A 27831-nucleotide genomic window follows, 5' to 3' on the forward strand; every position below is an offset into this window, starting at 1 on the left:
CACCTGCTAAAATAAGCCCCGGCTGGGACTCGTGCCATGAGATGGCCTGGAAAAAATTAAGCCGGGACACGCCGGATCTGTTTTGGGGATGGGGAGGCAGCCGCGCTCCTTTCCCGAAAGGATAATTTTGGCAGGGAGACCGGGAACGTGCGTGTCTGGGGGGGGACGAGGGAGGATGGGCTGAGAACGGGCACATTTCGGTGCAGGTGCAGGGCTCGGCGGTGCCGGCGCCATCCCGGCTTGACGGTTTTTCTCTCTCCCGCGCCACAGCCGCTGCCGGTGCCGCCATGAGGGCTGTGCTCTGGGACCTGCTGCTGCTCTGCCTCTTCGCCCGGGTGCGGGGCGACTGCCGGGGGGACTGCCTGCGCTGCGACCGCAACCTCTACCGGGACAGCTTCGACGTCCTCGTAAGTCCCTCTGCCTGCTGGCTTGTCACCCGCCATGGGCAGCACCCATGGGGGTAGCACCCGTGGGTGCTGTGCCAGCTGCATCCCCCCCCCGCTGGGTGGGCACCCTCCTCCCTGCACCAGGGTCGGGGTTTGGGGTCGGGGGGGCTTTGGCTGCCGGTCGACGTGGAGCCTCGAGGGGAAGATGTCACCGGCTGTCACTGTCCCTCCTCCTTGGGCACCCCCAGGGACACCATCGGACAAGATGGTCCCGAGGGAGGATGCAGACCCCAGATCAGCTGCTGGGAGCAATGAGGACAAGGCTGTGATGGCCCAAGGAGGGTCCCAAGAGGGTCCCAAGACCCCGAGCATCCCCAGCTTTCCTGCCCCCATGGCTTGCGACATCGCTGTCCCCACCTACACCAACTGCAGACCCCCTGAACCCCCACCCCATCCTTCAAGGAGCCACCAAAATCCCCCTCTGAGCGCCATCAGGATGGGACCAGCTTTGCAGATGGCCAGCGAGCTGCGGTGTTTCGGGGGATCGGGCATCTGGCACCCCACAGCCCCTCTCGCCCTCTTGATTTGCCTCCAACACTGGATAGAAAGAGCCATTGAATAGCGTTCCTGGGTTTTTTCCAGCCCCTAATCCTTTCTTTTCCCCTCCGCTGAGCCGTGGCCGTGCCCTGGCCGGCGGCGTTTCATTCCCTCCCATTCCCCCTCCGCCCCCGGGGGATTATCCATCGCCTCCCCTCCACCCGCTCGCCTATTTATTAACGATGATAAATCACGGCGGGTTAAGACATCCACCCGAAAGGAGCCGGCAGCTCGGGAAGCCCCCAGGACTGGGAAATGTTGCCCCAAAACCAGGGGGGACCAGCAACTTCCAGGGCAGCGCAAAGAGGCTGGAGCCACCCCAGTGCCACCCCCCTTGCTGGCAAAGCCTTCTGCAATTGCACGTCGCTGCCACCAAGTTTTGGGAGAGCAATTGCTCTGGTTTTGCCCCAAAATGTTGTTTTGCAGTCTGAAGGCAGCAGCGTCTCCGCAGGGCCCCCCCCCCCTTCCTGCCTGGTCCTGCTTCTGGAGCTGCATTTTGCTCTGTCTTCCCCGGCCAGCAAGACGGAGAGGAGATGGGATGGTTGGTAACTCATGGGTCCCGTGCAAGGTTGTATCTCAAAGCAAGAGTGGTTTGAACCAGGAGCGGAGGAACCTGGGGTCTTTCGAGGCTCAGTTTCAGCTGGAAGAAGCATCGTGGTGGGATTTGATACAACCCTCCACCATTTCTAAAGCAACCTCCACCATTTCCAAAGCAACGGCCAAGGAAGTCCCATCAGCCACGTGGCTGATCCATCCTTCAGAGGCAGAAATAGGAGATCCCCCTAAAGTCACAGGCATGCCTGCACCATCATCGCAGCTGCCAGGGCAGGACAGGGACCAGCTGATGGAGCTGGTCTTCAAGATGTGGATGAATCACCTACGTCCTGGTCCCCAGAGTCACCTAGGGATGGTGCAAACCCACGGTGGCACCATTAATGCCAACCGAAGATCGGAAGGAGCCTCCCCAGGTAGTTTCGGCACTGGACAATGGAGGAGCGTTGGCTGGTGTTTGCTGAGGACTCCCAAAACGCTGTGAGCAGAAGCCATTTCCATCTGAATTAAGACCACAGCATGATGGCCAAGGACCCTGGGATGTTCACGGGGCTGTTTTGTGGGCGAGTGATAAGACCACTGATGGTCTTCAGCCTGACGCCTGGGGTAATTCCGCGGGCCACTGCCAGGACACTGTCCATCAGCCGTAGACCCTGCCAAAGCCTTGGAGATCCCAGGACAGGATCTTGGCTCAGCACAGGATGCCCTCCATGTCTCCACAAGGACCCTTGTAGGTGTCCCAGCCTACAAGACCCTCGTCACCACCTCACTTTGGGACAACTATTTTTCTTTTGTCTTTTTGCCTGAAGAGCCTGGCTGCCCTCGGAGATGGAAATAGCCGATTGCTGCAAAGCCACGTGCTTGAGCTGCAGCCCTGAGACACCACGTTGGGACTTGTAGCATCTCGCATCTGGTGAAGTTAATGAGCCCATGGCGAAGAGGGTCTTTGCAAAGGTTTTGGTCTTGCAGACGGCCTGTAGCAATGAGACACGCCAACGTGCTTCAACATGGGGTCCCCCAGTTGGTGTTAAGCATTTAAAAAAGCCCACCATGAAGATAACGCTGGGATGGAGACACTCGAAGGCGAAGGAAGACAACCCTTCCCTTCTGGGCCCTCCAGCCCTGGTTTCTTTGGGTGTTTATTTAGTTTGGTTCTTCTATGATATTCTCCTGGATGGTTTCCCCTGGGTGCTGGTTTTGGTGGTACCCGCCCACGTGGGGCTATCACCCCACAGCGGTGCCAGGTCTGTGTCCTGCCTTGGTGGATGAGGTCTCTTGGAAAGGGATGGGACACAAACATGGTGGGATGCACCCACGGGTGCTGAGGAAGCCCAGTAGCACCTCTTGGTGAGGCTGCTCTTGATGGCCTTTGAAGGGACATGGCGGTCAGGGCAGGTTCCTGGGGGCTAGGAGGAGGCAGATGTCACAACTGTCTTCGAGGAAGGCATGAAGGAGGATCTGGGAAGCTATGGGCTGGTCGGCCTCATCTCAGTCCTTGGGGAGGTGGTGGAGCACATCATCCTGCAAAGCATTTCCAAACTTATGAAGGACAAGAAGGTCATCGGGAGCAGCCAGCATGGATTTATGAAGGGAAGTCGTGCTTGACCAACCTGATAGCTTTCTGCAGTGAGACAATGAGCTTGTCTTGACTTTCATCGGGCTTTGACATTGTCTCCCATGACATCCTCGTAGACAAGCTGCTGAAGCACAGGGTAGATAAATGGGCAGTGACATGGACTGAAACCTGGAGGACCTTGACATCTTCATTAATGACCGGGATGATCAGGCAGACGCGCCCTCAGCAATTAGCAGACGATGCAGAGTTGGGAGGCGTGGATGGTAGACCACAGGGTCATGCTGCCATCCAGAGGAACCTTGCCAGGCTGGAGAAATGGGCTGGTAGGAACCTCATGAAGTTCAACAAGGCAAAGAGCAAAGTCCTGCCCCTGGGGAGGAACAACCCCAGGCACCAGGACACGCCGTGGGCACACGCCAGAGGTCCCTTCCCACCTCTGCCGTCCTGTGACTCGGTGATCTTTTGGGCTCATGCCCGGCTGAAGGACTCAGCAGTGCAGAGCATGGGGTGGTGGGATGGGAGCATGGATGTCAACGGGGAAGTGTGGAGCGTGTCCAGCATGGAGCAGAGCCTGTCTAGGGAGGGTCGGGAGAGGGATGCTGAGCAGCTGCCATGGCTCCCCAGTATCTCCACCACACCACCTCTGGGAGCCCAGGAATGGGTTTTGGGAGGGGACACCTCACCAAATGAGGCCAGGCAAGGGCTGATGAGCTGCCGGCACCTTTCCATGGGGGTCTTCCAATGCGTTGCATCGCTGGATGGGCTGGAAGTGGGGGGATGCCCAAGCGCCTGGCATTTGGGGTACGCCACCCGGCGCTGTCCAGTGTCCCACAGTCCCGGGGGGACCAAAACCCATCCGACGCCCATCCCCGTGTCTCCCGCGCAGGTCTGCATCCTGGAGTGCGAAGGCGAAGCCGTGCCGCGGGCCACCTGGGAGCTGTGCGCCGCCGCCGCCGGCCGAGCCGCCCCGCGGCCTCGCGACCTCCAGGACGCCGGCGATCCCTGGCACGGCGCGGTGGCGGCGGTGCCGGCGGTGCCGGTGAGCCCGCTGCAGGTAAGCGAGCTGCTGCGGCGACGGGAAGCCGAAGACGAAGGCGTCGAACCGGCGCCGGGCGCCTTCCCGCAGCCACCCGAGGACATTTCCCGACGACTCGACGGTTTCCCGCGGGGGACGCACGGCTCGCGGCCGGCGCCGACGGCCAGGGGGGTGCAGAAGCGATACGGGGGCTTCATCGGGGTCCGCAAGTCGGCGAGGAAGTGGAACAACCAGAAGAGGTTTAGCGAGTTCCTGAAGCAGTACCTGGGCATGTCGCCCCGCTCCAGTGAGTACGACATTGCCGGCGGCATCAGCGAGCACAACGAGATCTAACGGAGACCCGCGCCGCCCGGCTAGGTCCGCCATGGCCAAAAAAGTCAACCCTCTACCCCTCTACACCACATGTCCATAGGTGCAAATTAAAAAGGGGGCAAAAAAATTTGGAAATGGCTTGAAAATGCCGAATTGGAGACCGGGGAGGGATGCTGAGGGCGGCCGTCAGCATCTTGGCATCCGGAGGGTGCTTGGGGAAAGGCCCTTTGCTGTCAGCCCCCCCCCCGCCCCTCACCCAGGGAGGATGGGCAAAAGGGTTTTGTCCTCGACACCGAATAGGTCTGAAGGATGGTTCGGCCCCCGCCCAAAGCCAAAAAAAAAAAAAAAAAATAAAAAAAATTTCGAAATAAATTAAGAAAATTTGAAAAATAAAAAATTGAAAAAAGTGAAAAATCAAAATAAATTTTAAAAATTTCAAAAATGAAAATAAATTGAAATAAATCAAAATAAATTAAAATAAAATAAATTAAAATAAGGCCAAACCTTTTCCTTTTAGAAATTAAATAATTCCTCCCAAAACGCTCCAGCTTCACATTGCCAAATTGAGCCGCGGGTTAACCCCGCGCTGCCGCTCCCCGGGGACCAGCGTCTCCGTTTTGCCCCCCACACCCCCCACCCCCCCACCACCGGCTCCACGCCGGGATGCTCGGAGCCCCCAGCCCCTCTACCCTGCAGCTGCCGAGACCACCCATCCCCAACTGCCCTCCCCCCCCCCCAAATTTACAATTTGGGAGAATTTTAAAATTTTTTCCCCTTTTTTTTGGTTCTTTTCCTTTTTTTTCCCCCGGGTGGCGTCTCCCTAAATTAGGGGATGCACCCCCAGCCCCACAGCCCCTGGGAGAGAGCCCCCGCTCCCTCCGCTCTTGGCTCAGCTGCTTTTTTTTTTTCCCTTCTTCTTTTTTTTTCCCCCTTCTTTTATTTTCCCCCCTCTCTTTATTTTCTTCTTCTTCTTTTTTTTTTTCTTTTTTTCTTTCTTTTCTCTATTTTTTTATTTTTATTTTTTTTTATAGCGTTCCGGCACCGCATCCCAGCACCTTCTGCCAGGCACAGGCAAAATTAACCCTGCTCCTGTCCACCCCAGCAGCCTCCATCCTCTCTCTGACGGACCCCAAAGCGCTTCAGACTCGCACGCGTTCAGAAATCACTTTGCTCTTCACTCACTAAGCCAGATTTAAACCAGGACCCGACGAATTTCGGCCTCCGCCGGCGACGGGAGCGAGATGCCGCGGGGAGGGGGGGGAGAGAACCGCGGGGGAGCGGGCGGAAATTTAAACAAAATAAGGAAAAAAGGGGATTTTTGCAAAAAAAATTGGATTTTAGGGTTGGGGTTTTTTTGGGGGGGGAGTGGGTCGGCCACTGTGAAAAAGCCACCTTGGATCCAGCGGAAAATCAGCCCCCACCCTACATTCCCAGTGCCTTCCCCGGCAGCGCTCGGCACCCCCCGGCCGCAGCTTTCGGCTTCCCACGGGATTTATTTCCAACTTTTCAGCGGGGGGATGCCGAGGGGTCACGTCCCACCGCGGCTCTGTCCCCGCGTGCCCGACCCGACGGCCACCGCGGCGGGGAACGGCTCCCACCCCAGCGCCCAGAAACCACCTGGAAATGTTTATTTTTTAAAAATTTTTTCCCTTTTTTGATTCTTCCCCCCCCCTTTTGTTTCTGTTTTTTTTTTTTTTTTAAAGCATTTTCCTTGAAGTTTTGTAAAGCCTCCGGGGTTGACTTCTTTGCTCAGCAATACAAACCACGCGCGTCTTTTCATTGCGTGTCCCCCCCCCTCTCCGCTCCTTGCCCGCTCCCCCCCCCCCCCGGCATGCATCGCGTCCCAGTCCCCGCGCCGGGATGCGGTTTTTCCGTGTCGCTCCCAGGAGGATCATCGGAGCCGGTTGATTCTTCTGCCTAATTTGCTGCCCAAAAAGCATATCCCGACTTCGCCCGGGTCTCACCCGCAGCGCTGCCCTTCACTGTTTGTTAAAAAAAAGAAAATAAAAAAAAAGGAACAAATATAATATAATAACCCCTACGGAAAAAAAAGAAAAAAAAAAAAGAAAAAAAAAAAGAATTCCAAGATCTTGTTCTTTTTAATTGTTTCATACAAAGATTTCTCCATTAAACTTGTACATAGCAAAAGGATTAATAAATTAGTTTACTGTTTCTACGATATTATTGCGACTGGCGACCGTCACTTGGGTCAACGCTCGCAGAGCAGGTCCCTGCTGCCCCCCCGCCCCAGCGCGGGGATCGAATCGCCCCGCTCAGCTGGGGAAGAGTTTGGTTTTAGGGGAAAAAAAAAAGGGAGATTTTTGTAAATTTGCATTATTTCCCAAGTGGGGGCTTTTTAGATGGTAGAAATTCCCCCCCCCCGGCGTGGGCTGATGCAGAGCTGCAGGGGGGGTGGGCGTCAGTCCTGTCGCTCGCATGCCCCCCAGCCAAAAATGGGATGGATCAGGGGTTTATTTGGGGGGAAAAAAAGGGATTTTAGGGTTTAAGAAAGAAGGGGAATTTCTGCCCGGCTCCATCGCGCCCACAACCCTTTTCCATAGGGATAACGAAGGCGCCTGCACCCGCAGCCCCCCAGCATCCACAGGGAGGCCCCAGCCCAGCTGGATATTTGGGGGTTCACCTCTCTCAGGAGCCCCTCGGATTTGGGGAGAGGAGCGGCATCGCCGCCCCAGCGCCTGGGCGCTATTTTTAGCATCGCCATAGAAACGGTGCCGGCGGGGAGCCGGCAGAGGGGTAGGGATGCTCGGTGGCCATGCCACAGGCTGGCCCCAGCACCCCCAGTTAGGTCCCAGTTTGCAAACTGGGTTAAGGCTGGCTCCAGGTGACGAACGAGCTCCAGGCAGAGAGTTGGCTTCCGCTGCTTTTTTTGGCCAGCGGTTGGCAATTAAAAAATGACTTGGGGCAAGACTTTGGCCGGCGGGAGGGTTTGCTTTGGCCGCGGTGAGTTGGGACCGGAGGTCCCCGAGCTTCCCTGCGGGGACGGGTCAGGCTCAGGTACGGGGCCGGCCATAAACCTGCAGGAATTGCAGGAATTGCATCCGTTTGGTGTTGCCGGGATGCAATTTTTAATAGTTTTCATTTCCTCCCCGCCCCCCCCCCTCCTTTCCCGTGCAGGGGAGGCATCGCTCCCCTCCGCGTCCCCGTTCAGCCCCCGGCCCCTTCCCCTCTCCCCCTTTTTTCCCCCCCTTTTCCAGTTCCTCTGTCACCTCGACATGCATAAAAAAAAAATTAAATTATCCAGGGTTTTTTTTGCGTCAAAAAGGCAACTTCTCAGCTCGACGTTCGACTCGCAGCAAGGGCAGGCTCCGGGCCGCAAGACTTTGCGGAGTCCCCCACGGCAGGACACCGATTAAAAACCCACCGGGGTTTAGCACATATTAACCCCTCCCTGCAGCTTCCGGGTTAAAAACTTGATGAATTCGGGGGTTTTTAGGGAAAAAAAACCACAAGAAAAAAAAAGATGCGCGGCATCTGCTGCCAACGGAAGGAGCGGCACTTGCCATCGTGGCTCCCAGCGCCGGGCAGACACTGCTATCTAGTGGTGCCAGAAATGGTTGTGCCAAGGGGCTCCCCGAGCTGCAGGGGGGGAAAACGATCTCCGGGTCGATGCCCCCACCTCCGTACTGGGGGACACGGGGTCCCCAGGGGGTCCCTGGAGGACATGGGGGGTCCCCGGGGGACAGGGAGGTACCCCCATGACACGGGCTACAAGGACAAGGCAGAGCCAGCGAGCTACCAGGCAACTTTTCTTTTTATTTCTTATAAAATATATTTCATATTGCTGCTGTAAAAATTACATTTCACATTTTTATTTTTTAACTTTTTTTTTTCCTCTTTTTTTTGTTTGGGTTTTTTTGGTTGTTTTTTGTTTTGTTGTTGTTTTTTTTTTTACAATAAAAATAATACTTGGAAGACAGCTGTGAAAAGCTCCAACAAGACAGAAAATTCACTTGATACGGCATCGTCCCCGCTCAGCCGGGCAGCCGGTGGCCCCATGGGGGCACGGCCACGGTGACAAGCGTCCCCAACCCCTTCCCTGCTCCCCCAACTCCCGTGACACCGCCAGCAAGCCTCCCGCCGACGGCAACGGGGCACCGCGTCACAACGTGGGGTCACCCTGCGCTAAACCGACTCGCGTCGCCTTTCAGGGTCCGAGTAACCCCCCACCAGCAGCGGGCTGAGCAGCGTCCCCCGGCTGGAGGGGGGGGGAGCAGCCTCCAATTAATTAGCGCCCAATTAAGAGGTTCCTATATACATACATATACATGCTCCGGGAGACAGCCAGATGGATGAGGGAAAACTCTCCAAGCTGGATTTACAGGTCGGGGTTACCCACGGTTGGGGTCAAAGAGGAGTTTTCTTGAGACCAGCGAGACTCAAGTGTTGGGAGGAAAAGTCCAACGGTCGGGAGGTGGCTGGAAGTGAGTTAAAAAATAATAGGAAAGGGAAATAATAGGGAAAGGACAAAAAAAAAAAAAATTACATATCCAATGCCAACCAACCCGGTAAGACATGGTGGAAGCCTGCTGTCATTTCTGCAAAAATACAAGAAGGTTCTTCTGTTTTAAAGTGTAAAAATGCCAAAATACTCCCAAACCAGAAGGACAAAAACAAACAATCAAAAAACCCCCCACAAAACAACCCGCCCTGCACCAGTTTCGCCATTAAAAATAAAAAAAACAACAGAAAAGAGCCACAAGCGCAAGGACAATTTTGTCCGGTTAAGTTCGTACCGCAAAAGCCCTCGGAAAAGAAGCTGTACGCGCCTCCCGCCCCCCCGAGAAAAGAACACTGATATAAAATACTCGTACGCGAGAGAATCCCTGCCGCCGGCGGGCAGTAAGTGCTATGCGCTGCGGGAGGAGGAGGAGGCACTGCAAGGCCTGGGGCCGAGGGGCAGCGTCCCCCTTATTTGCTGGGCGGAGGGGGGGGGTGTCCCCCACCAGCCCCCCGTCTCACCCAGGGATGCTGCACGCCACGCACGCCCACTTGTTCCAAAGACACCTTTTTCTTCCTTTTTATATAGATTTTCTTTTAAAAAAAAAAAAAAAAAAAAGAAAAAAGCATCTTTAACAGAAAAGCAGAAAGTTATTTTCGCTTTATTCTTCTGACACCTGAGCTCCCGCCAGTGAAAAACCTGATTGCTGAGGCAGATCTGCGCTGGGAAGGGCCGGGGGTGTCCGATGCTACACCCCGGTTTCAGGGGGGGATGACACCCCCCCCCCCCCCAGGGCCGGGGTGATGCCGCACCCCGATGCGACCCCAGATGGCTTGGTTTGACATTTCCTGAGTGATTGAGCTGGGAGCTGCGGGAGCTGAGCTGTGTCCGGCCAGTGCCGGCGCGGATCCGGCTCTGCCTGACGCCATTTGGGGCAGAAAGGGCATAAAAAATGCAAGAAGTAAAATCTCCAGTCCTGCCTGGGTCTCTCTGAGTCGTGGGGGCTAAGGCACAAGGTCTGCGGAAAGCACAAATACACCCTTTTTTTTTTTTTCCTTCCATGCTCTGGGTGCTGCTTTGAGCCCCGTTTTTAAAAACTATTTGAAAAATGAAAATGCAGCGAGGCGCTGTGTGGGACTTCCCAAAGCACTGGCTCGCTTCTGGAGAGCCACCAGCATCTCCAGCATCACCAGAAACCCGCTCACAGCCCGGCATCGCAGGGCTCTTCCCCGAAAGGATAAACACGCTGAGCTCTGCGAGGCGACGCAGGACGGATAACGCCGGCTCGGCTGTTCAAACGCTGGAGGGTCAGACAGCAGCAAAAGCGTGGGGGCTTTTTTTATTTAAAAACCAAACCCAAACCACTATTTTTGAGTAGTGCAACAGCCCCATGACGCAATTAATTGTTACCAGGGCTGTGGATGCAGAGCACCAACCTGCAACGCGCTCTGGAAAGTTGTTTTTGCAATAAAACACTCAAACTGGGAACCTGCAAAAAGTCTCTGATCCCGGTGGGAGAGGAAAAGGCTTTTCCCGACATTTCGCTCCTAACACCACGCTCCAGCAGGGACGGGAGCCTGAACGAGCGGCTCTCAAGGAGCAAAACCTCTTTTCTTCCCCGGGGTTTGAGCCGGACCTGCCCAGACCCACCCAGGGATGTAACCCTGCGGGGGTCGCACCCTGCCCAGGGAGTTTTGCTACTGCTTTCCAGCGGCCAGATTTTGCATCCACCAGTTGGACACCGAAGAGAAGATCAGGTTGCGGGACAATATACTGTTTCTATGTACAAAATTACAAACGAACAACAGAAAAAACAGCCAAACATGTCGACGAGCACCAGTAATACAGATGTATGTACCTCAACCCGCTTCACCTGCCCACCTGATCCCTTCAACAAGGGGCTCGCGGCCATCCGGCAGCGACATCGGACTCTCCCAGCCACTTGATTTGCTTTTATAAGGAAAGTTGAGTCACGGCACTGGGTCCTTAAAAACACGCCGGGCTCAAGCCGCGTGCAGGGATTGCTCTCAGCTCGACGGCTGCGGGTTATGGCCTATGATTATCAAAAAGGCAGCAAAGAAATAATACAAATCCAAATGGCTGCCTGCCCCAGTGAGGGGAGAAAGCCGACAGGGCAATCCGGCTCCCCGGCCGCACGCATCCCGGCCCGCCACCCAGTGCAACGCCCCACCAGCGATGCTGGTGTAGGTGGGACAGTCGCGACAGTGATGGGAAACCAGCGGCAATTCGGGTTGGGTAAATATGTATTTTAAAGGACGGAAGTCAGAAAACAGACTCCCACCAGGCTCGATGGGATTCAAAAGCAAATATTGAAGTGTTTTGCCTAATTGGGGCCATACGGTGATGCTAAGGGAAACCCTTCCCAGTCCTCCCAGCTGCCTTTACTGGTGCAATCATTAAGTAAAAAGATACAATTGCTCAGCCAAGTTTTGAAAGACACGGTGAGGACCACAACGCAGATTCTTCACGGAGCTAAGCAGACTTACAAAGCCTAAAATGAGAAGGAACACCAGGTTTTGCCTTAAAAACTCTCATAGTTTTCCTGATTAAAATGTTTTGGGTGGCCTTTTTCCCCCCAAATGCCTCCAAAAACAACGCGCTGGAACCAACCGGAGGCGTGCGCAGGCTCGAGCTACCGGTGTGACACAACACGAGCAAGACGACATCCACGCGGAGAGAGAAACCTCTGACTCCTGCCCCGAGAACAGCTCCTACCCTGCTTGCAGCAACCCAACAGCATGTTCTTTTTTAAAGCTATAATTGTTACCGACCCCCTCCCTTAAAGGATACAAGGGATCTGCACTTTCTAGGTAGTCAAAGGACACGGGAAGCTGCCTCAACGCCTCACCCCAGCCATGCTGCGACAGTTTGGGAGATTTTAGGGCTGATCTGGGAAATGCAGGAAGCTCTTTGGTCCCCAGATCGCTTACAATCTCCCCTGAACCCCGAGGAACCTGCTTCCTTCCCTCCCAGCCCCAGCTTTTACCGTACAAAGGGAGATATTCTTCAGGTTTAAAAAAAGTTGGAAAAAGTTTTTTTAAAAAAAGAGCAAACCCAGCAGATGTACAATATACAGAAGGAAGAATTTACACGCAGCTCTGGAGGTGTCTTCTGGGGTCACAGGAGGTACCTCCAAGGTCCCTGGTTGCAGCAGTGAGGGACTCCAGTGCTCCCCGGGCAGGAGCAGGGGAGGGACGCAGCACCGCAGTGCTGCGCTCAGTCCAGGAAGCGCTGGCAGGCTTTTTTCCACCGGCAGGCCGTGCACCACTGGTCCCGGTGCTCGATGCCATACACCTTACGGCACTTTTTGGCTTCACCGCGGACTTTCCTGCAAAAGGGGGAAGAGAAAAAAAAAAAAAAACACATTTATCACTCGTTGCAGAACTTTGGTCACGTTATCTAAGGGTAAGGCCCGGTAACCACGGCCGAGCATCGTTCTGGTGCATCTCAGCGGAGATGCAGGAGGGCACCCTTTTTGCTGACGGGCTCCACCTCTGCTCCCCTCCGGCTGGCGGGACCCTCACCTGGTGCCGATGGACACCCTGGGTGGCGAGGCGACGATCAGGTGGGACTTGAGCATCGGCGTCGGTGGCTGGGGTTCGCTGAAGCTGAGCGACCGGCTCCGCACCTGCGGGGAATCGGGTGTCAAAGGGCAGGCGGGACGACACAGTGTCCCTCCCGTGCGGCCCCTGGGCGCTGTGACGGGGCAGTGGGAGACACGGGTGCTCCCAGCCCACAAATCCGGATGTTTAAAGCAGGGAGTGAGAAAGGAGAGACGAGGTCCTCTTAGCTCCCAGCCCAACCCTGCACCCCAAAAGGACGAAGGAGAAACGCATACAGGACTCACCGGTGACAGGGACGGGAGAGTCGAGGTGGCAGTAGCCCAGCTGATGCTGGTGAAGATGTGGGGGGACACTGGAATTTGGATCGAGGGCAACGCCTGTGGGGGAAAAGAGGGGTCAGCATTAGCCCTGGGGGCCCCCCGTTCCCACGTGCCACCCCACAGGCATTCACCTCCCAGCCTGGAGCACCCGCAAACTGGGAATGCTGGGGGTGGGATGGAAATCCCTGTGCAACCTCTCTTCCACTGCTGGATCCTGCTAACACGGGGCATGGCACACACACTGCGTCACCCTTCGCCGGGGCACAGCAGCTTCTTCACTCCTGCAACTGCTTTCGGTTGTAATACCAAACCCCATGCACCATCCAGGTCTACAGGTATATATTTTTGCACCTATTTACGTAGGCTTTCTGATTTTACATGATGTTGCATTCGTTCCCTGGGATGGGAATGGCTATACATGCAGCTTATGGATCTATATACCCTGTCCCTGCACCAGCTTGTAGCTCCAGAACAGTGCTCGGCTCTCAAGCAGCCCCTGGGACAAGGGCCACTGGCCCGGGGTGCCCACGGGGCCACCGCTCCGGGTCCCCAGGTTTCCTGTGCCTCAAAAGCCCATGCCCCGGTGAGCGTGCAGCGGAGACGTGCAGGATCCGGCACGGCTGCATTCCAGCCTTGCATTATCTGCCGGCAGAAGGGCGTGTTGCATACCAGCACGGGGTAATTGCAGGGGAGCAGAGGCCGGCAGCTCCCCCCCAGCCCGGGAACGGCTGTGGCAGAAGCACACAAGCCCCTTAACTAGGTGTTAACGAAGCCGGTTGCTCAAGGGCTGAAGGGCAGCCAGGCAGGGGATGGTGCTACACCGGCACCAAAGCCTCTCCGTGCCGTGGGGGTGGCAATGCAATGTCCCTGCCGTAGCGGGGACTTACAGAGCAAAGCACACCACGACCTGCCCTTTGTCAAGATTTCGGGAGGTGACCCGTCCCCAGGAGATGCCACCAGCTCACCTGGTAGGCGTGATCAGCCTGGATGTGCCAGAAGGAGCTGGGGGCAGACTGGCTCAGGGCGCTGCTGGCCAGGGCGGGCTCCAGTGCCGGCTGCTCCACCAGCAGCGCCTCCGGTTTCGCCAGGGCTTGCTGGATGATGATGGGGGCAGACGCGGACGTGGGGCTGGTGGCAGCAGCCACCTCCGGTGCCGGCTCTTCCTTCACCTGCACTTCGGTGTAGTAGAAATCCTCCTCCCGCTTCCGCTGGTCGGAGTCTGCACCGTCCCTGCCGGGGAGGAAAGGGGGAGAGCGGTGAAAAGGCGGCCCTGTTTCCATCAAGGTGAGCGGCCCCTGACTTCCCCGGGAGAGAGTGATCTCGCCCTCCGGGCAGAGCAGCTCCGCTCCCAGGCTCCAAACCATCATGTCGGCTGCGATCAGCAACAGCCACTGCCTCTGCAGCAGCACTTTGCGCTTCCAAGGAAGATCAATACCTCTTCCAGGGCCTTTAAAAATGCTGGCACATTGACCGGGCACCGCTGAAAATCCCCTGCTCATTTCTAATTGAGCTCATTTAGCACAGCTGCGGACGAAGCCCTACGGTTCACCCAGCAGGGAACAGCCCCTGAAGTCTTTTTTATTGTTTTCCCAGTGCGTTTATCCGGCACTGGATGGCAGTCCAGCACTGCCCACTGCATCGCAGCCCTTCTGCCCTTGCCTCTCCTGGAGCATTCATGTTTGCAAGGGAGGAGGAGAAACATATATACCAGAAAACATGGACAAAAGCACGAGAAAACTGAGGTTGGGGTGAGAAGTGCAATGGGGCCACAGGAGGAAAGCATAGCAAAGCTGATCCCCACAACCTCACCCTCACCACTTTGTATTTTGGGTGGAATTCACAGGAGAGCAGGACAAAGCAAAGCGAAGCGCCACGGGGCAGCTGCCACCGGGCTGGCACGTGGGTGCCCGTGCCAGCCCCGAGGGCCGAGCTGGAGCCAGCCGCTGCTGCAGCAGGCACGGCTTTCAGGCTGCCAGCCCTTGCAAAACCCAGCTGGGCTGGTGCTTTTCTGCCCCTGCCCAGGAGCCCAGGGCTCAGGTGTAACCTGAACTCCCCTGGTGCAAAATGCACACCCGAGCTGGGCAGAGCTGGGCAGTCTCGAAGCCCAAATGGGGCTCCCGTGCCTCCTGGAAAGCCCTGGGCTCCCTGAAGGTGGGGACACATACAACAGGGGCTTCGGTGACATGGACTGCTTGCTGAGAACTGCCAAGCTCAGTGCACAGTGGCCAGTATCTCCGATACTGGGGACATTCCATCCCACTCCTACCAGTTTGATGCCAGTGCCAGCAATAGATACCCAGAGCCTGGAGAGGGATCACAGGTCAGCAGGAGAGCACCTGAAGAGCAGCACAAAGGAATTCCAGCCACTCCAGCCAGTAAGTCAGCTTCATCAGGGGCCCAACTTAAATGCCTCTATGCAAACGCAGGTAGTAGCACGGGAATAAACAAGAGGAGTTAGGGACGTGCACACGCCTGCAGGGCTGTGATCTCGTTGGCATCACCGAGACGTGGCAGGATGGCTCCTATGACTGGAGTGTTGGCATGGAAGGATACAGGCTCTTTAGGAAGGACAGGCAGGGGAGACAAGGAGGGGGTGTCACCCTCTATGTCAGTGACCAGCTGGAGCACATGGAGCTCTGCCTGGGGATGGATGAGGAGCCAACCGAGAGGCTGTGGGTCAGGATTAACGGGAAGGCGAGGACAGGTGACATTATAGCGGGGGTCTACTACAGGCCCCCCGACCAGGAAGACCAAGCGGATGAGGCCTGCTATAGACAGACAGGAGCAGCCTCGCGTTCACAAGCCCTGGTCCTCATGGGGGATTTCAACCACCCCAATATCTGTTGGAGGGACAACACAGCAGGGCCTAAACAATCCAGGAGGTTCCCGGAATGTGTTGATGCCAACTTCCTTCTCCAAGCGATGGAGGAGCCAACGAGGAGAGGTGCTATGCTGGACCTTGCTCTCACCAACAAGGAGGGGCTGGTGGGGAATGTGAAGCTCAAGGACAGCCTTGGCTGCAGTGACCATGAAATGGTGGAGTTCAAGATCCTTAGGGCAGTGAGGAGGGCGCACAGCAAGCTCGCTACCCTGGACTTCAGGAGAGCAGGCTTTGGCCTCTTCAGGGATCTGCTTGGTAGAGTACCATGGGACAAAGCCCTGCAGGGAAGAGGGGCCCAAGAAAGCTGGTTAATACTCAAGGATCACCTCCTCCAAGCTCCGGAGCGATGCATCCCAACAAAGAGGCAGTCAGGCAAAAATGCCAAGAGGCCTGCGTGGATGAACAAGGAGCTCCTGGACAAACTCAGACACACAAAGGAAGCCTACAGAGGGTGGAAGCAAGGACAGGTAGCCTGGGAGGAATACAGGGAAATTGTCCGAGCAGCCAGGGATCAGGTTAGGAAAGCCAAAGCCCTGATAGAATGAAATCTGGCCAGGGATGTCAAAGGCAAGAAGAAAAGCTTCTATAGGTACGTCGGTGATAAAAGGAAGACTAGGGAAAATGTGGGCCCTCTCCGGAAGGAAACAGGAGACCTGGTTACCCATGACATGGAGAAGGCTGAGGTACTCAACAACTCTTTTGCCTCAGTCTTCACTGACAAGTGCTCCAGCCACACTGCCCAAGTCGCAGAAGGCAAAGGCAGGGACTGGGAGAATGAAGAATCGCCCACCGTAGGAGAAGATCAGGTTCGAGACCATGTAAGGAACCTGAAGGTGCACAAGTCCATGGGACCTGATGAGATGCGTCCGCGGGTCCTGAGGGAACTGGCGGATGAAGTGGCTAAGCCCCTATCCATCATATATGAGAAGTCGTGGCAGTCCGGGGAAATTCCCAGTGACTGGAAAAGGGGAAACATAACCCCCATTTTTAAAAAGGGAAAAAAGGAAGACCCAGGGAACTACAGGCCAGTCAGTCTCACCTGTGTGCTCAGCAAGATCATGGAGCGGATCCTCCTGGAAACTATGCTACGGCACACGGAAAATAAGGAGGTGATTGGTGACAGCCAACATGGCTTCACTAAGGGCAAATCGTGCCTGACAAATTTGGTGGCCTTCTACGACAGGGTTACAGCACTGGTGGATAAGGGAAGAGGAATGGATGTCATCTACCTGCACTTGTGCAAAGCATTTGACACTGTCCCGCACGACATCCTCGTCACTAAATTGGAGAGACATGGATTTGAGGGATGGACCACTCGGTGGATAAAGAATTGGCTGGATGGTCGCACTCAAAGAGTTGGGGTCAATGGCTCCATGTCCGAGTGGAGAGCAGTGACGAGTGGCATTCCTCAGGGGTTGTATTGGGACCGGCGCTGTTTAACATCTTTGTCGGCGACATGGACAGTGGGATCGAGTGCATCCTCAGCAAGTTTGCCAACAACACCAAGCTGTGTGGTGCAGTTGACACGCTGGAGGGAAGGGATGCCATCCACAGGGACCCTGACAGGCTTGAGAGGCGGGCCCGTGCGAACCTCATGGAGTTCCACAAGGCCAAGTGCAAGGTCCTGCACATGGGTCAGGGCAATCCCAAGCACAAATCCAGGCTGGGCGATGAGTGGCTTGAGAGCAGCCCTGAGGAGAAGGACTTGGGGGTATTAGCGGATGAAAAACTGAATATGACCCAGCAATGTGCACTCACAGCCCAGAAAGCCAATCGCATCCCAGGCTGCATCAAAAGCAGCGTGGCCAGCAGGTTGAGGGAGGGGATTCTCCCCCTCTACTCTGCTCTCCTGAGACCCCACCTGGAGTACTACATCCAGCTCTGGGGTCGTCAGCACAGGAAAGACATGGACCTGTTGGAGCGAGTCCAGAGGAGGCCACGAAGATGATCAGAGGGCTGGAGCACCTCTCCTATGAGGACAGGCTGAAAGAGTTGGGGTTGTTCAGCCTGGAGAAGAGAAGGCTCCGGGGAGACCTTATCGCAGCCTGCCAGTGCCTAAAGGGGCCTACAGGAAAGCTGGAGAGGGACTTTTTACAAGGGCAGGTAGTGATAGGACAAGGGGTAATGGCTTTAAACTGGAAGAGGGGAGATTTAGATGAGATGTAAGGAAGAAGTTGTTTCACTATGAGGGTGGTGAGGCACTGGCACAGGTTGCCCAGAGAGGCTGTGGATGCCCCATCCCTGGAAGTGTTCAAGGCCGGGCTGGATGGGGCTTTGAGCAAGCTGGTCTAGTGGAAGGTGTCCCTGCCCATGGCAGGGGGGTTGGAACTAGATGATCTTTAAGGTCCCTTCCAACCCAAACCATTCTGTGATTCTATGATTTGCCGCAGAAATTACGAATTACGCAGCAGCAGGGTGCGTGGCTTCAGCATTGGGCAGGGATCGAGGAGGTGAAACCTTCGCCTTACCCGAGGTGCTGGGTCTTGACGTGCCGCTTGATGCCGACGATGGAGCGCAGGACCTTGCCGCAGCTCGGCCACAGGCACTTGTACATCACCTTCACCGAGTTCTGGCAAAGAGACAGCCCGTGTCACCCCCTGCTCGGTGGCAGCGTCCCCTCCACGGGACGCCAGCTCAGCTCGAGCCACCCTGCCGGTGCTGGGACACCCCCCCCCACGGCAGCAGTACCTTTCTCTTGCGCGGAGCAGGTTCATCGAGGAGAAAGGGGTCGGAGTCAGTCTCGAAGCCGTCATCTGCCTGGGGGGAGCTCAGGGCCTCGCTGGAGTACTTGGGGCTGCCAGCAGGGTGGGGGGGCGAAGGGGTGGAGATGTCGCTGCCCCCGCTCCAGTGCCCGCTGGTGGTGCTGCTGCCGCTGTCCGAAACGTCACCGCTCTCCTTCCAGGGATCGCACGCTGCCCGTGAGGCTGCGGGGAGGGCACACATGCTGCCACTGTCAGCTCAGGGCCAACCGAACCCCCCCGGGGCAGAGACCAGCCCTGCGGCTGGATAACCCGCAACAACACTTCGCCTCTGTTTACTTATTTTTTAAAAAACTTGGCAAGGTGAAGCCTTTGCACCTTTACTCAGCACCAGCTCCCAATTATTGGTCGTTTATTCCTTTTTTTCCCCTCCCTGTCCTCCCTGGCATCAGTGCAATCCCGCGGGCTCACAGGCACAGCCGGCACACGGCGAGCAGCCAGCACCGGGGCACGCACATTTCCCACGGCTCCGGGTGGCTATTTTTATCCCTCCGGCTGCATTTGACTCCTCGGGAATGAAACCGCCTCTAAAAAAAGGAGTGACCGGGCGGCGCTCCCCGGCCTGGGACTCCTGCGCAGGGCTCCCCGGCCCCCTGGGATGGCTGCAGAGAGCAGGGTTACCCCCAGTGTGCTGCCAGGGACGTCCTGGCTTGCTCGGCCCCAAGCGGTGCCGGCACCTGTGGGCTCCGTCACAACCCTGGTGCCACTCCCTGGCCACCTCCGCCCAGTGCGGTCCCTGTGCCGGCAGCTATTCAGCACCTAGCAAAGCAGCTCTGCAGTGAGCAAGAGCCCTGGCACTGAGATCCAAAGGGCACAGCACATTTCTCCACATCTCCTTTTGTTTCAGATGTTTTTTTTTTAACAAATATATATGAATATTTTAAATGCACACTCACGCGGGATGCCGCTCTCGCCGGCGGGAGGGCTCTGCACCACGGGCTGCAGGAGAGGCTCGTCAGCACCATGGCTGCCACCATCTCGTCCATCTCCACAGCGGCGTCGGCTTTCCTGCACCGCGAGGGGAGAGATGTGAAACGCACGGAGGAAAAAGCAGAGAAACAGCCCCGGTACAACCCGGGGAGCCACCGGGCACCCAAAGGGCAGCATAACCTGCAGCAGCAGCGCAGGTTCCCCCAGCACCGCCTCCCTCCATAGACTCTTGAGTCATTTTTAAGTCACTGGGAAGGATGTTTTCTCCCCATTTGGAGGAAAAAAAATTAAAAATCCCCTTAATCCTAAATTTAACTATCTTCTGGATAATCCCGTGCTGGGAAGGCAGATATATCCCCAGCATCACTGCGCTCTCTGTTGGTGTAAAACCAAGCGCAAGCGCTGCTGGAGCGCCAAGAGCCCCTCTCCCACCCGAGTGAGATACCATCAGGCAAAGGCACAAACCTCTTGGGTACATCGATATTGCTGGATACGGATCTCTGCAGCACCTCGGCAGGGCTGGGACCGCCGGCTGCGGGCAGGGCTGGGGGCTGGAGTGCGGCCAGCTGCACATCCTGCACCCTCCAGCACGCCTGCAAGCCCTGCTCCGGCAGCAGCACCTTCACCTTGTCGCTCAGCGGGTTGTGCTGCTCCACCAGGCCAGCGCACTCCTGCCCGTTGTAGGTGACAAGGACCTGAAAACGGCACGAGGGGGTCTGTCGGTGCCACCGGCCGCCCTGCTGCTCCCAGGGGATGTCCTGCTGCACCACAAGCAAGCCTTCGCCCGCCGCAGGATCCCCCCTCCTCCTCCTCCCGCAGCGGAGGGGGCCACAGAGAGCCTGTCCTGAAGGGCTTGGACTTCAGACTGCTGTCACAGTAACCCAAAGGGGCGGCCAGGATTCATCCCAACCCCACCACCAAGAGATCTGCTCTTTCCAGGCACAAGCTCCCCGACTCCGGCAATCCCAAGTTGAGGGATTTCCTGAACTGGTATCAGCTGCCTCTCTGAGTGTCGTGACTTTGGGTGGACTTTTCTCCAATGAATTTGTCTGCTTTGGCTTTGTTCTCACACCATCCTGCTGCAAGGACTCCCACAGTTATTACACACCCTGGCAAAGCACGTAGATAATCAGACTAAAAGCCGGAGGGGGACGGGGGAATGGAGGTTTCCTGGGTGAAGTGATCCCGAATTCACACCTTGGCTCCTCCAGTCCCAGCTCCTTCGGGCAGGGGAAGATGATGTGCAAACCTCACCTCCTCCTTCAGAGTCCCAAACTCCTGATGGGCAGTTTTCCACCACTACCACCCATGAGCCTGTTTCTGTTAATGGAAATGTATCTGTGTCAAAAGACACTACATGTGTCTCCGGCTATTTATAGGAACAGGAACATCTCTTTATGGAAGCGCCACGGGTGTCACACCAAGAAGCCGATACGGGAGGGACACCCGCACCCATACCCTGACCGGGGAGGAGCCTGCAAGACCATCTCAGGTGGGATCTCCGGCAGAAACACTGGGACAGAAAAAGCCACCCACGGTGGGATCAGGGTTAAGGGGATCAGTGCAAGGATCAGGACACAGAAAACCCTGACCCCGCTTTCTGAAAACAAGGAGCAAGCCCTCTCTGTGAACCACATGGGCCGCCCCCCAAACCACGCACGGCACGAGGAGCCAACATCTCCTTTGGCTTTGCACAGCCACCGGCACAAGTCCTGGCTGCCGCTGGGAGGTGAAGGCACCCCATCGCTATTTTTATGCCATTCCCAGCAGCAAAGCAAGCAAGCAAGCAAAATCCTCCACAGCGGAGCACACAGAAGAAAACAACTCTCACTGTCCTGTGGTTAATAAACATGGGGCAGGAAGAGCCAGAAAACCGAACAGGGGCCTTATTTACATTCCATTTCACAAGCTCTGCCCAGAAAAGGTTTTACAGTTCTGCAGGTAGCAGCCAAGAAACGGGCTCTACATCAGCAGCTCACGGCTCTCCTCAGACAGTGCTGCTTGGCCAGGCATTAACAGGAACCGTTCCCGGGGGATCGAGAACGAGTGCTGTTCCCTGCCCCAGGCAGCATCCTGGCCAAGGCACAGCCCTCCTAAGCATCAGGAGTCCAGGGCACAAGAAACGGCAGGGTCCAGCAGGACTAGATGTCCTTTCTGGATGAGCCATCGCACCTCTCTCTTCCCTAAGAGCTTCTTCACCACATATGTCCACACCATCGACCCTCAACCCTGCAGTCAAAGCTGCTGCAGACTGAGCTCTGAGGCCTGAGCCATGAGGCTCATCGCCATCATGGCTAAGCCGGGGGCTCCTTGCCACTCCCCTTCAGATGTAAATGTGGGTTACGGGGAGATAGGACTAGTTCATGGAAGAGAAGTCCACTGGGAGTCACTAAATGTATAGAAACCATCTCACTTAGCCTCATACAGTTGGAGAACACTGGAGGGAAGTGTCAGGTCTTCTTCCTGTCTTCTCTGGACACCCACTTTTGGCTAGGATTGGAGACATCTTCAGGAGGAGATGGATCTCCGCTTGAGCCAGTATGGTCCAAACCCATCAGGCAGGGCCGGGGCCAAGTGCACTAACGCCAACACCCATTAAAAGCTCTTGGTAATTACAGATCCCCACTGCACCTTACATTAGGAGAGCCCCAGGAGTTTTATTCCCCACCAGAGCCACCCACTGGAGCGCATCCCACCGGCCAAGGACACCGAGAGCCTCCTTACGTACTTGCTGCCCAGCGTTGAGCTGCCGGTGGCCAGGGCTGGGGAACCTGGGTGCCTGGCTGCTCTCCTCCACTGACGGCACACAGGATCTGTCCTCTCGTGGCACCGCGTGGGCAGACGCCCGGCCGAGGTCGGTCTGCAAGCGGGAATCTGGGTGGCCACCAGCACCCCGTCAGCCAAGGCGCCGGGGGCAGAGACACGGGTGCCTAGCAGGGAGCGCTTCCCCAGACGCCTGGACAGCACGCTCGCCATCTCGGACACGCTGCAGAAGAGAAAGACACAGGGATGTTACCTCCAGTGCAGGACCACCATGTTCAACCAGTGTCTTCCCCCCACTGCCACCCTGGGAGCCGAGAAAGCAGCTCTCCACTGCTCCAGCATCACAAGGCGCCGAGACCCCTTGGGGACGTGGGGAGAGCGGTGTGCCCGAGCTCCCCCCACCCTGCAGCTCTTGTCTTTACAGTCATTTCTAAACCCCTCTGGAAAAAAAAGGGATAAGCCAGCCCAAAGGAAACCCTGCGGACGCAGTGAGGACAGCCCTTGGAGCCCACGCTCCCTCTCAAGCTGCCACCGGCGCAAGCTCCTGAGGCCACCGCGGCTATTCCCACCCGCCACGCTGAAATCTGCCGTCTGTGCTCTTCAACCTTGACCTCTAGACTTGGGCCTGTGCCCAGCACAGTCCTGCAACTCCCCTGCCCACGCCCCGGCAGGGGAGGAAAGCTCTCCGGCAGCGAAAGCCAGCGTCCCTTCTCAGCCGGCACCCCGATGCTCCCCTTTCCAGGAGCACTCATGCTTTTGGGAGAGGTTTCTCCAAGCTTGCAGCTCATGCCCAGCCCTCCCAGGGTCAGTCTGGCAACCAAACGGGAGCATCCTCCTGCCCTGCTTTGTTAGAAAAGGAAGAATTTGGAGTATTTTTATCCTAAACCACTTCTCTTTAACTCTTTAACTTATTTTTGCCCCCCCAATAGCTCCCCTTTCCTCTGACATAGGTTTTCCTCGTGTTGGTGTAGCTCTGCTAGCAAGCCTATCCAGAGAGCAGCTTGCCTGGTTCATTTCTTTGGGTTTGTAGATTTTACTGCTTTTTTAAAAGAAACAAGTGTTTACAGGTTTCCTTAAAAGCAAGGGACACCCAGGCACGGGGACAGACAATGCATCCAGCCCTGATAAATCTGACGGCTCCAGCAGCATGCGCTGTCCTCCTCTGTCCCGTCCTCCTCCCAACGTCTCCTCTGCTGCAACACTCTCTCTGAGGAGCATGGAAAGCAAGGATGCACACTGCGGCGAGGCCAAAGGGCGACGGCACCTGGGGTTTGGGAGGAGGAAGAGGAGGCAAGAGGCTTGGCGCGGCCCTGCGTCTTGGGGTGCACCAATAAAAGCCACCTGCTTTTGTACTGCAACAAACCCATCACCTCTGTCACCCTGCCCGGGCTTGTCAGCAAGCGTCACCCGGCCGGCTGGGGGCTGCGGGTGTTTGTCAGGTGTTTGTCGGGTGTCTGGGTTGGAGCGTAACCTGGGCCACGGAGAGTCCAAGTCCGAGGAGCTCTGTTTGTGCAAGAGGGAGGATTAACCCTGAGCCGCCGGGCGCTTGCGCCCAGACCTTCCCCTCCTCGCGCCAGGTCGCTGCAAGAGATGCTCAGTTCCCCATCACAAAGTGGTGGCATTTTAACAGCAGATCAAATATATATTTTTTTGACATCTGATTTACGCAGCGCTGTCTCGTACACTATCTCAGATGAGAAAAGTTTCCCGAGGAAGGGAAGGGAAGGGGAGCTTGCCGCTGCTCTCAACCTCCAACCATCCCAGGAAGGGTTACTCCAAACCATGTCCCGCTTCAAAGGACGCCCAAGATTTACAAGCGGTTTTATGAATAACCGTACGCACTCAGCTTGCTTTGTCCTCCCCGAAATCCCGCCATCCCCAAGTAGAAAATTAACAGCTACTTAGGAGCCATAAAAAATAGAGCAGGAAGAGAGGGATACGGTGCGAAATGGATAGAGGCGTGCTGGGGAGAGCACCTCGCGCCAGGGCTGCCCATCCCACAGCGCACGGGGACTTCACCACCGTCGCCGCCTTCCCTCTGGAGCAGAATCAAAGAGGCCGCAGCAGCTGGCCGAGCAGAGCCGCTCCCCCGGCTTCCCTCTCATCTCGCCCTGCCCGAGGAACGCACCAGACTTTGCCGCGTACGGGCATCACCGGGGGACGCTCCTGAGCCCGCTCTGTGTGATAATGTCTTTTTTCCACACTGGAACATGTTTTCTGATGAACACAAGTGACTTGGCCGAGCAGCTCTGCTCCCAAATCTCCTATATAGCCATACGGGACTTTCTCATCCAGACACAGACCGAAAGGGCTAGGGAGGGGACACAGCGGTTTGCCTCAAATCCCAGAGCAAAGCTGCAGCAAAGCCCCTCCACCTCGCCGCAGGAATTAACCACCAGACCACACTTCCTCCCGCATCACCTTAAAACTTTGCTTTCGGATATCCCGGGCACCAGGATTTGGGAACTGCCCCTCCAAGGGCTCAGGGAGTTGATGCAGCGACATCGGTGCCGCCACCGCGTAGAAAACGGTGCTGAATCCCTTCCGCCTCCCCGATGCTCGGCGCACGCCGGTTTCAAGGCAGCGCTTGGCCAGCGGCCAGGTGTGAGGAGGGCAGCACCGAAGGTGGGAGACTGCTTCTCATTTCCTTTGGGGTTTCGTTTCGCCTTCCCTTTCCTTCCCCCTCCGGTCCAGGGAGGGGGAGTGAGAAGGAGGAGAGAGGCGCGCTTGCAACTGGGGGAAGGAAAACCCTCCCAAAAGCCAGTTTTCAGAGCCACATCTGCTTCCAGCAGACCTTTGAACGCCGGATCCCATTTCGGCGCTCAGCCCATAGCCGAGGGTGACACACCAATGTCGAAAAATCCTTCCCCCCCCCCCGCGCCCCCGCACCCCAAAACACAAAGCAAGAAGAGGAGCGAGAGCTGGGAGGGCGTCAGCGGCGCAGGCGGAGCCGGGAGGCCACGCTGCCGCCGCGAGCCCTCCCAGCTGTTAGCAATCACGCGCCGCAGGGGTCAGAGCCGGCACAGATCCCAAATTATTTCTCGCTTCAATGCCGGGCGTGTATTTTGGACGGCGTTATTCCAGCTCTCGCCGGGGAAAAACGTCAGCCCTTGTGCCTACCGGCGTTGCCGCTGCTGCCGGCAGAGCGAAGCTCGGGTGGAGGTTTTGGGAAAGCAAGCGTCTCGTTTGGCAAATGAGGAACGCTTCGTTTAGCAAGCAGGGAAGGTCGGGGGGCCATGGCAAAGTGGGGAGGATGCCCCAGCGCTCACCCCAGCTGCTGTTTGTCCGGGGTTTGCTGGGAGAAAGGCAGCTCCTGTGCCCATGGTGCCGCGCAAACCAGGAGCACCGGCACAAATCCCCTCCCCAGAGACCGTGCAATCACAGCACACCCCGTTTTTTCCTGGTTTTTTAGGAATAAATGCCGGTAGGTTCCCTCAAATCCAGCCTACCTCCTGCCACAGACCACCATGCCACAGATCAGCAACCCTGACCACAAAGTCCACTGTACAAGAGACCCCTAACGCTGCAACAACTGATAATAAACCCCAGTTTTTCATCTTCTCTCCCAGCCTGCAGTTTCCAAAAAGTCCCTTCTCATCCCAAAATGTCCCAAAGCCCTTTACAAACCACACTCCGGCCCCACGCCCGTCGGCACACGTGACCGGGAAACGAGATATCCGCACGGAGCGGGTTGCAAAGTTTGGGTCTTTATTAAAAAAAAAAAGCGACAAGGATCTACTGACCCCGGCACGGAGCCAAACCCACCCGCGACCTAACCCTTGCAGACAGTAATACAAAACAGGCACTTTCCTGAAGAGTTTCCTCCTAATCCCGCCTTGGTGCTCACGGCGTGGGTTACGCCCGCGGACGTGTCACCACGGGGCTGCACCATATCCCCGCCAGCAGTGCCAGGAAGGGCTCACCGACCCTCACCCACACCAGCGTTCGCCACTGCTGGGCAATTCCAGAAGAAAACGCTTTCGGGGGATGCCCGCCTGCCTAAAAAAGCATTTTCCAGTGCAGGCAGGAATGCCAGCACAGGCAGAGCAACTTCCCTGGGCATCAGCGGGCTGGTGCGCGCTGGCAGCCCCGGCGGCGAGGGCAGCCAGGAAGGAAAGGGCGGGAGTTTGCTGCTTTCTGGGAGCGGTGCCGGCGGAGCGTGACTTGAAGCCATCGTGCAGGCACCAGGATGAGCGTGCAGCAGGAAACAGGACATGCATGGCATGCATATGTACATGCGTGTGCATGTGTGCGTGCATGCATGCATGTGCAGGGCCCGCGGCCGCGCGGACAGCCAGGGCACGTGGGGAAGATGGCAGGGCCGGAGGCAGGGGAGGAGGAGGCGTGTGCCCGGGCCTGCCGCGGAGGGCGGCACCGGGCAGGGCACGTGTGCGCGGGGCGGCCTGCGGCGGGCGGGGGACATGCACGGGGACGGGGGCACACACACACACACGCACCGGACAAGCCGGGGGGCGGGGCATGCACCGGGGCGGGGGGGGGGACATGCACCGGGCACAGGCCCCGGTTGGGCGGGACATGCACGAGAAGGAGGGGGCGAGACTTGCAACGGGGGGGGGTGTGCATGCACCGGGCAGGCCGGGGGCGTGGCACGCACCGGGGCTAGGGGGGGCGTGCGTGCACCGGGGGGGGACTGTGCATGCACCGGGCGGGAGGGGGGACGACGACACAGACACCGGGCAGGGGTGTGCATGCACCGGGCAGGCCCCGGGGTGGGGGGGCACGCACCGGGGAGAAGCATGCAGCAGGCAGGACTCGGGGGAGGGGGTGCGCGCACTGGGAGACGGCGGCAGAGACCCGGGGGGGACGGGGAGACGGACGAGCAGAGCCGGCTGCCCCCGCGGAGGGTGGAGGGGTCGCACGGCGGGGGAGCGGGCCCGGCGCGGCTCGGCGCTTACCTCCGGCGCGGCTCCCGCCTTCCCCCGCCCTCCTCCCCCGCCGCAGCTTGTTTTGAAATCCCCGTCCCCGCCGCGGCCGGCTCACGTACGCGGCGGCCCCGGGCTGGAGCCCCGCCGGGCGGGGCGGGGAGGAGCCGGGGTCGGGGGAGGCGCGGCCCGGCCGGGCGGGAACCACCGCTCCCGCGCGCGGGTTTTTCTTTTTTTTTTTTTTTAATTTTTTATTATTTTTTTGGCTTTTTTCGGTTTTTTTCCCGGCGATGCCAGGCGGGGAGGAGGGAAGTAGGGAGGGAAGGAAGGAGGCAGGCCGGGCGGGCGGGCGGGGGGGGATGCCCGGCACCGCCGCTCCGCTACTCACAGCGTCCGGGGAGCCCCGCTCCGCGCCTCGCCGCCGGCCGGGTTAAAGCTCCCGGGGCCGGGCTGGTGTAAACAACCTCCCCACATGCTCGGCCCCTTCCTGCGTATTGGCTCCGCGGCTCCCTTTAAATGCACGCCCCCGCCGCCCGGCCCTGCCGCTCCCGCCGGCCTGCGCCGCCCCGGCCCGGCCCGGGGGATGCCGGCGCTCCCCGCCCGCCGCCCGCCCGCCCACCGCGGAGGGAAGGAAGGAGTGGTGGGCGGGCGGGCGTTCGCATCCCTCCGTCTCCCTCCCGGGCTCTCCGCTCCAAGCGGGCCAGCTCCCGGCGGAGGAAGGCCCCGCGCCCCCCTCCCGGGCTCCCCGCAGCCCCCGGGGCTCCGCTGTTTACCCAAGCGCCGGGGCCGGGCG

At 57.5% G+C, this 27831-nt stretch overlaps 2 protein-coding genes across 2 annotated transcripts; one reads left to right on the top strand and one right to left on the bottom strand.

The window, feature by feature from the left end:
* Positions 1-287: 287 nt before the first annotated feature.
* On the top strand, positions 288-5540 carry PNOC (prepronociceptin). Its single transcript, XM_050895080.1, has 3 exons — positions 288-407; positions 3998-4433; positions 5491-5540. Exons 1-3 carry the CDS (start codon positions 288-290, stop codon positions 5538-5540), a joined length of 606 nt encoding a protein of 201 aa, XP_050751037.1.
* A 6410-nt stretch (positions 5541-11950) lies between these two features.
* ZNF395 (zinc finger protein 395) lies at positions 11951-22378 on the bottom strand. Its single transcript, XM_050894535.1, is given in 12 exon segments — positions 11951-12267; positions 12464-12567; positions 12787-12879; positions 13788-14052; positions 18172-18272; positions 18392-18627; positions 19359-19403; positions 19406-19470; positions 19858-19911; positions 19963-20087; positions 22121-22229; positions 22265-22378. Coding segments are annotated over 12 exon segments (1413 nt in total). The 5' UTR covers positions 22369-22378; the 3' UTR covers positions 11951-12155.
* Positions 22379-27831: the final 5453 nt, after the last annotated feature.

The sequence above is a fragment of the Gymnogyps californianus genome, chromosome 3 (genome assembly GCF_018139145.2).
Source record: "Gymnogyps californianus isolate 813 chromosome 3, ASM1813914v2, whole genome shotgun sequence".
Lineage (NCBI taxonomy): Eukaryota > Metazoa > Chordata > Aves > Accipitriformes > Cathartidae > Gymnogyps > Gymnogyps californianus.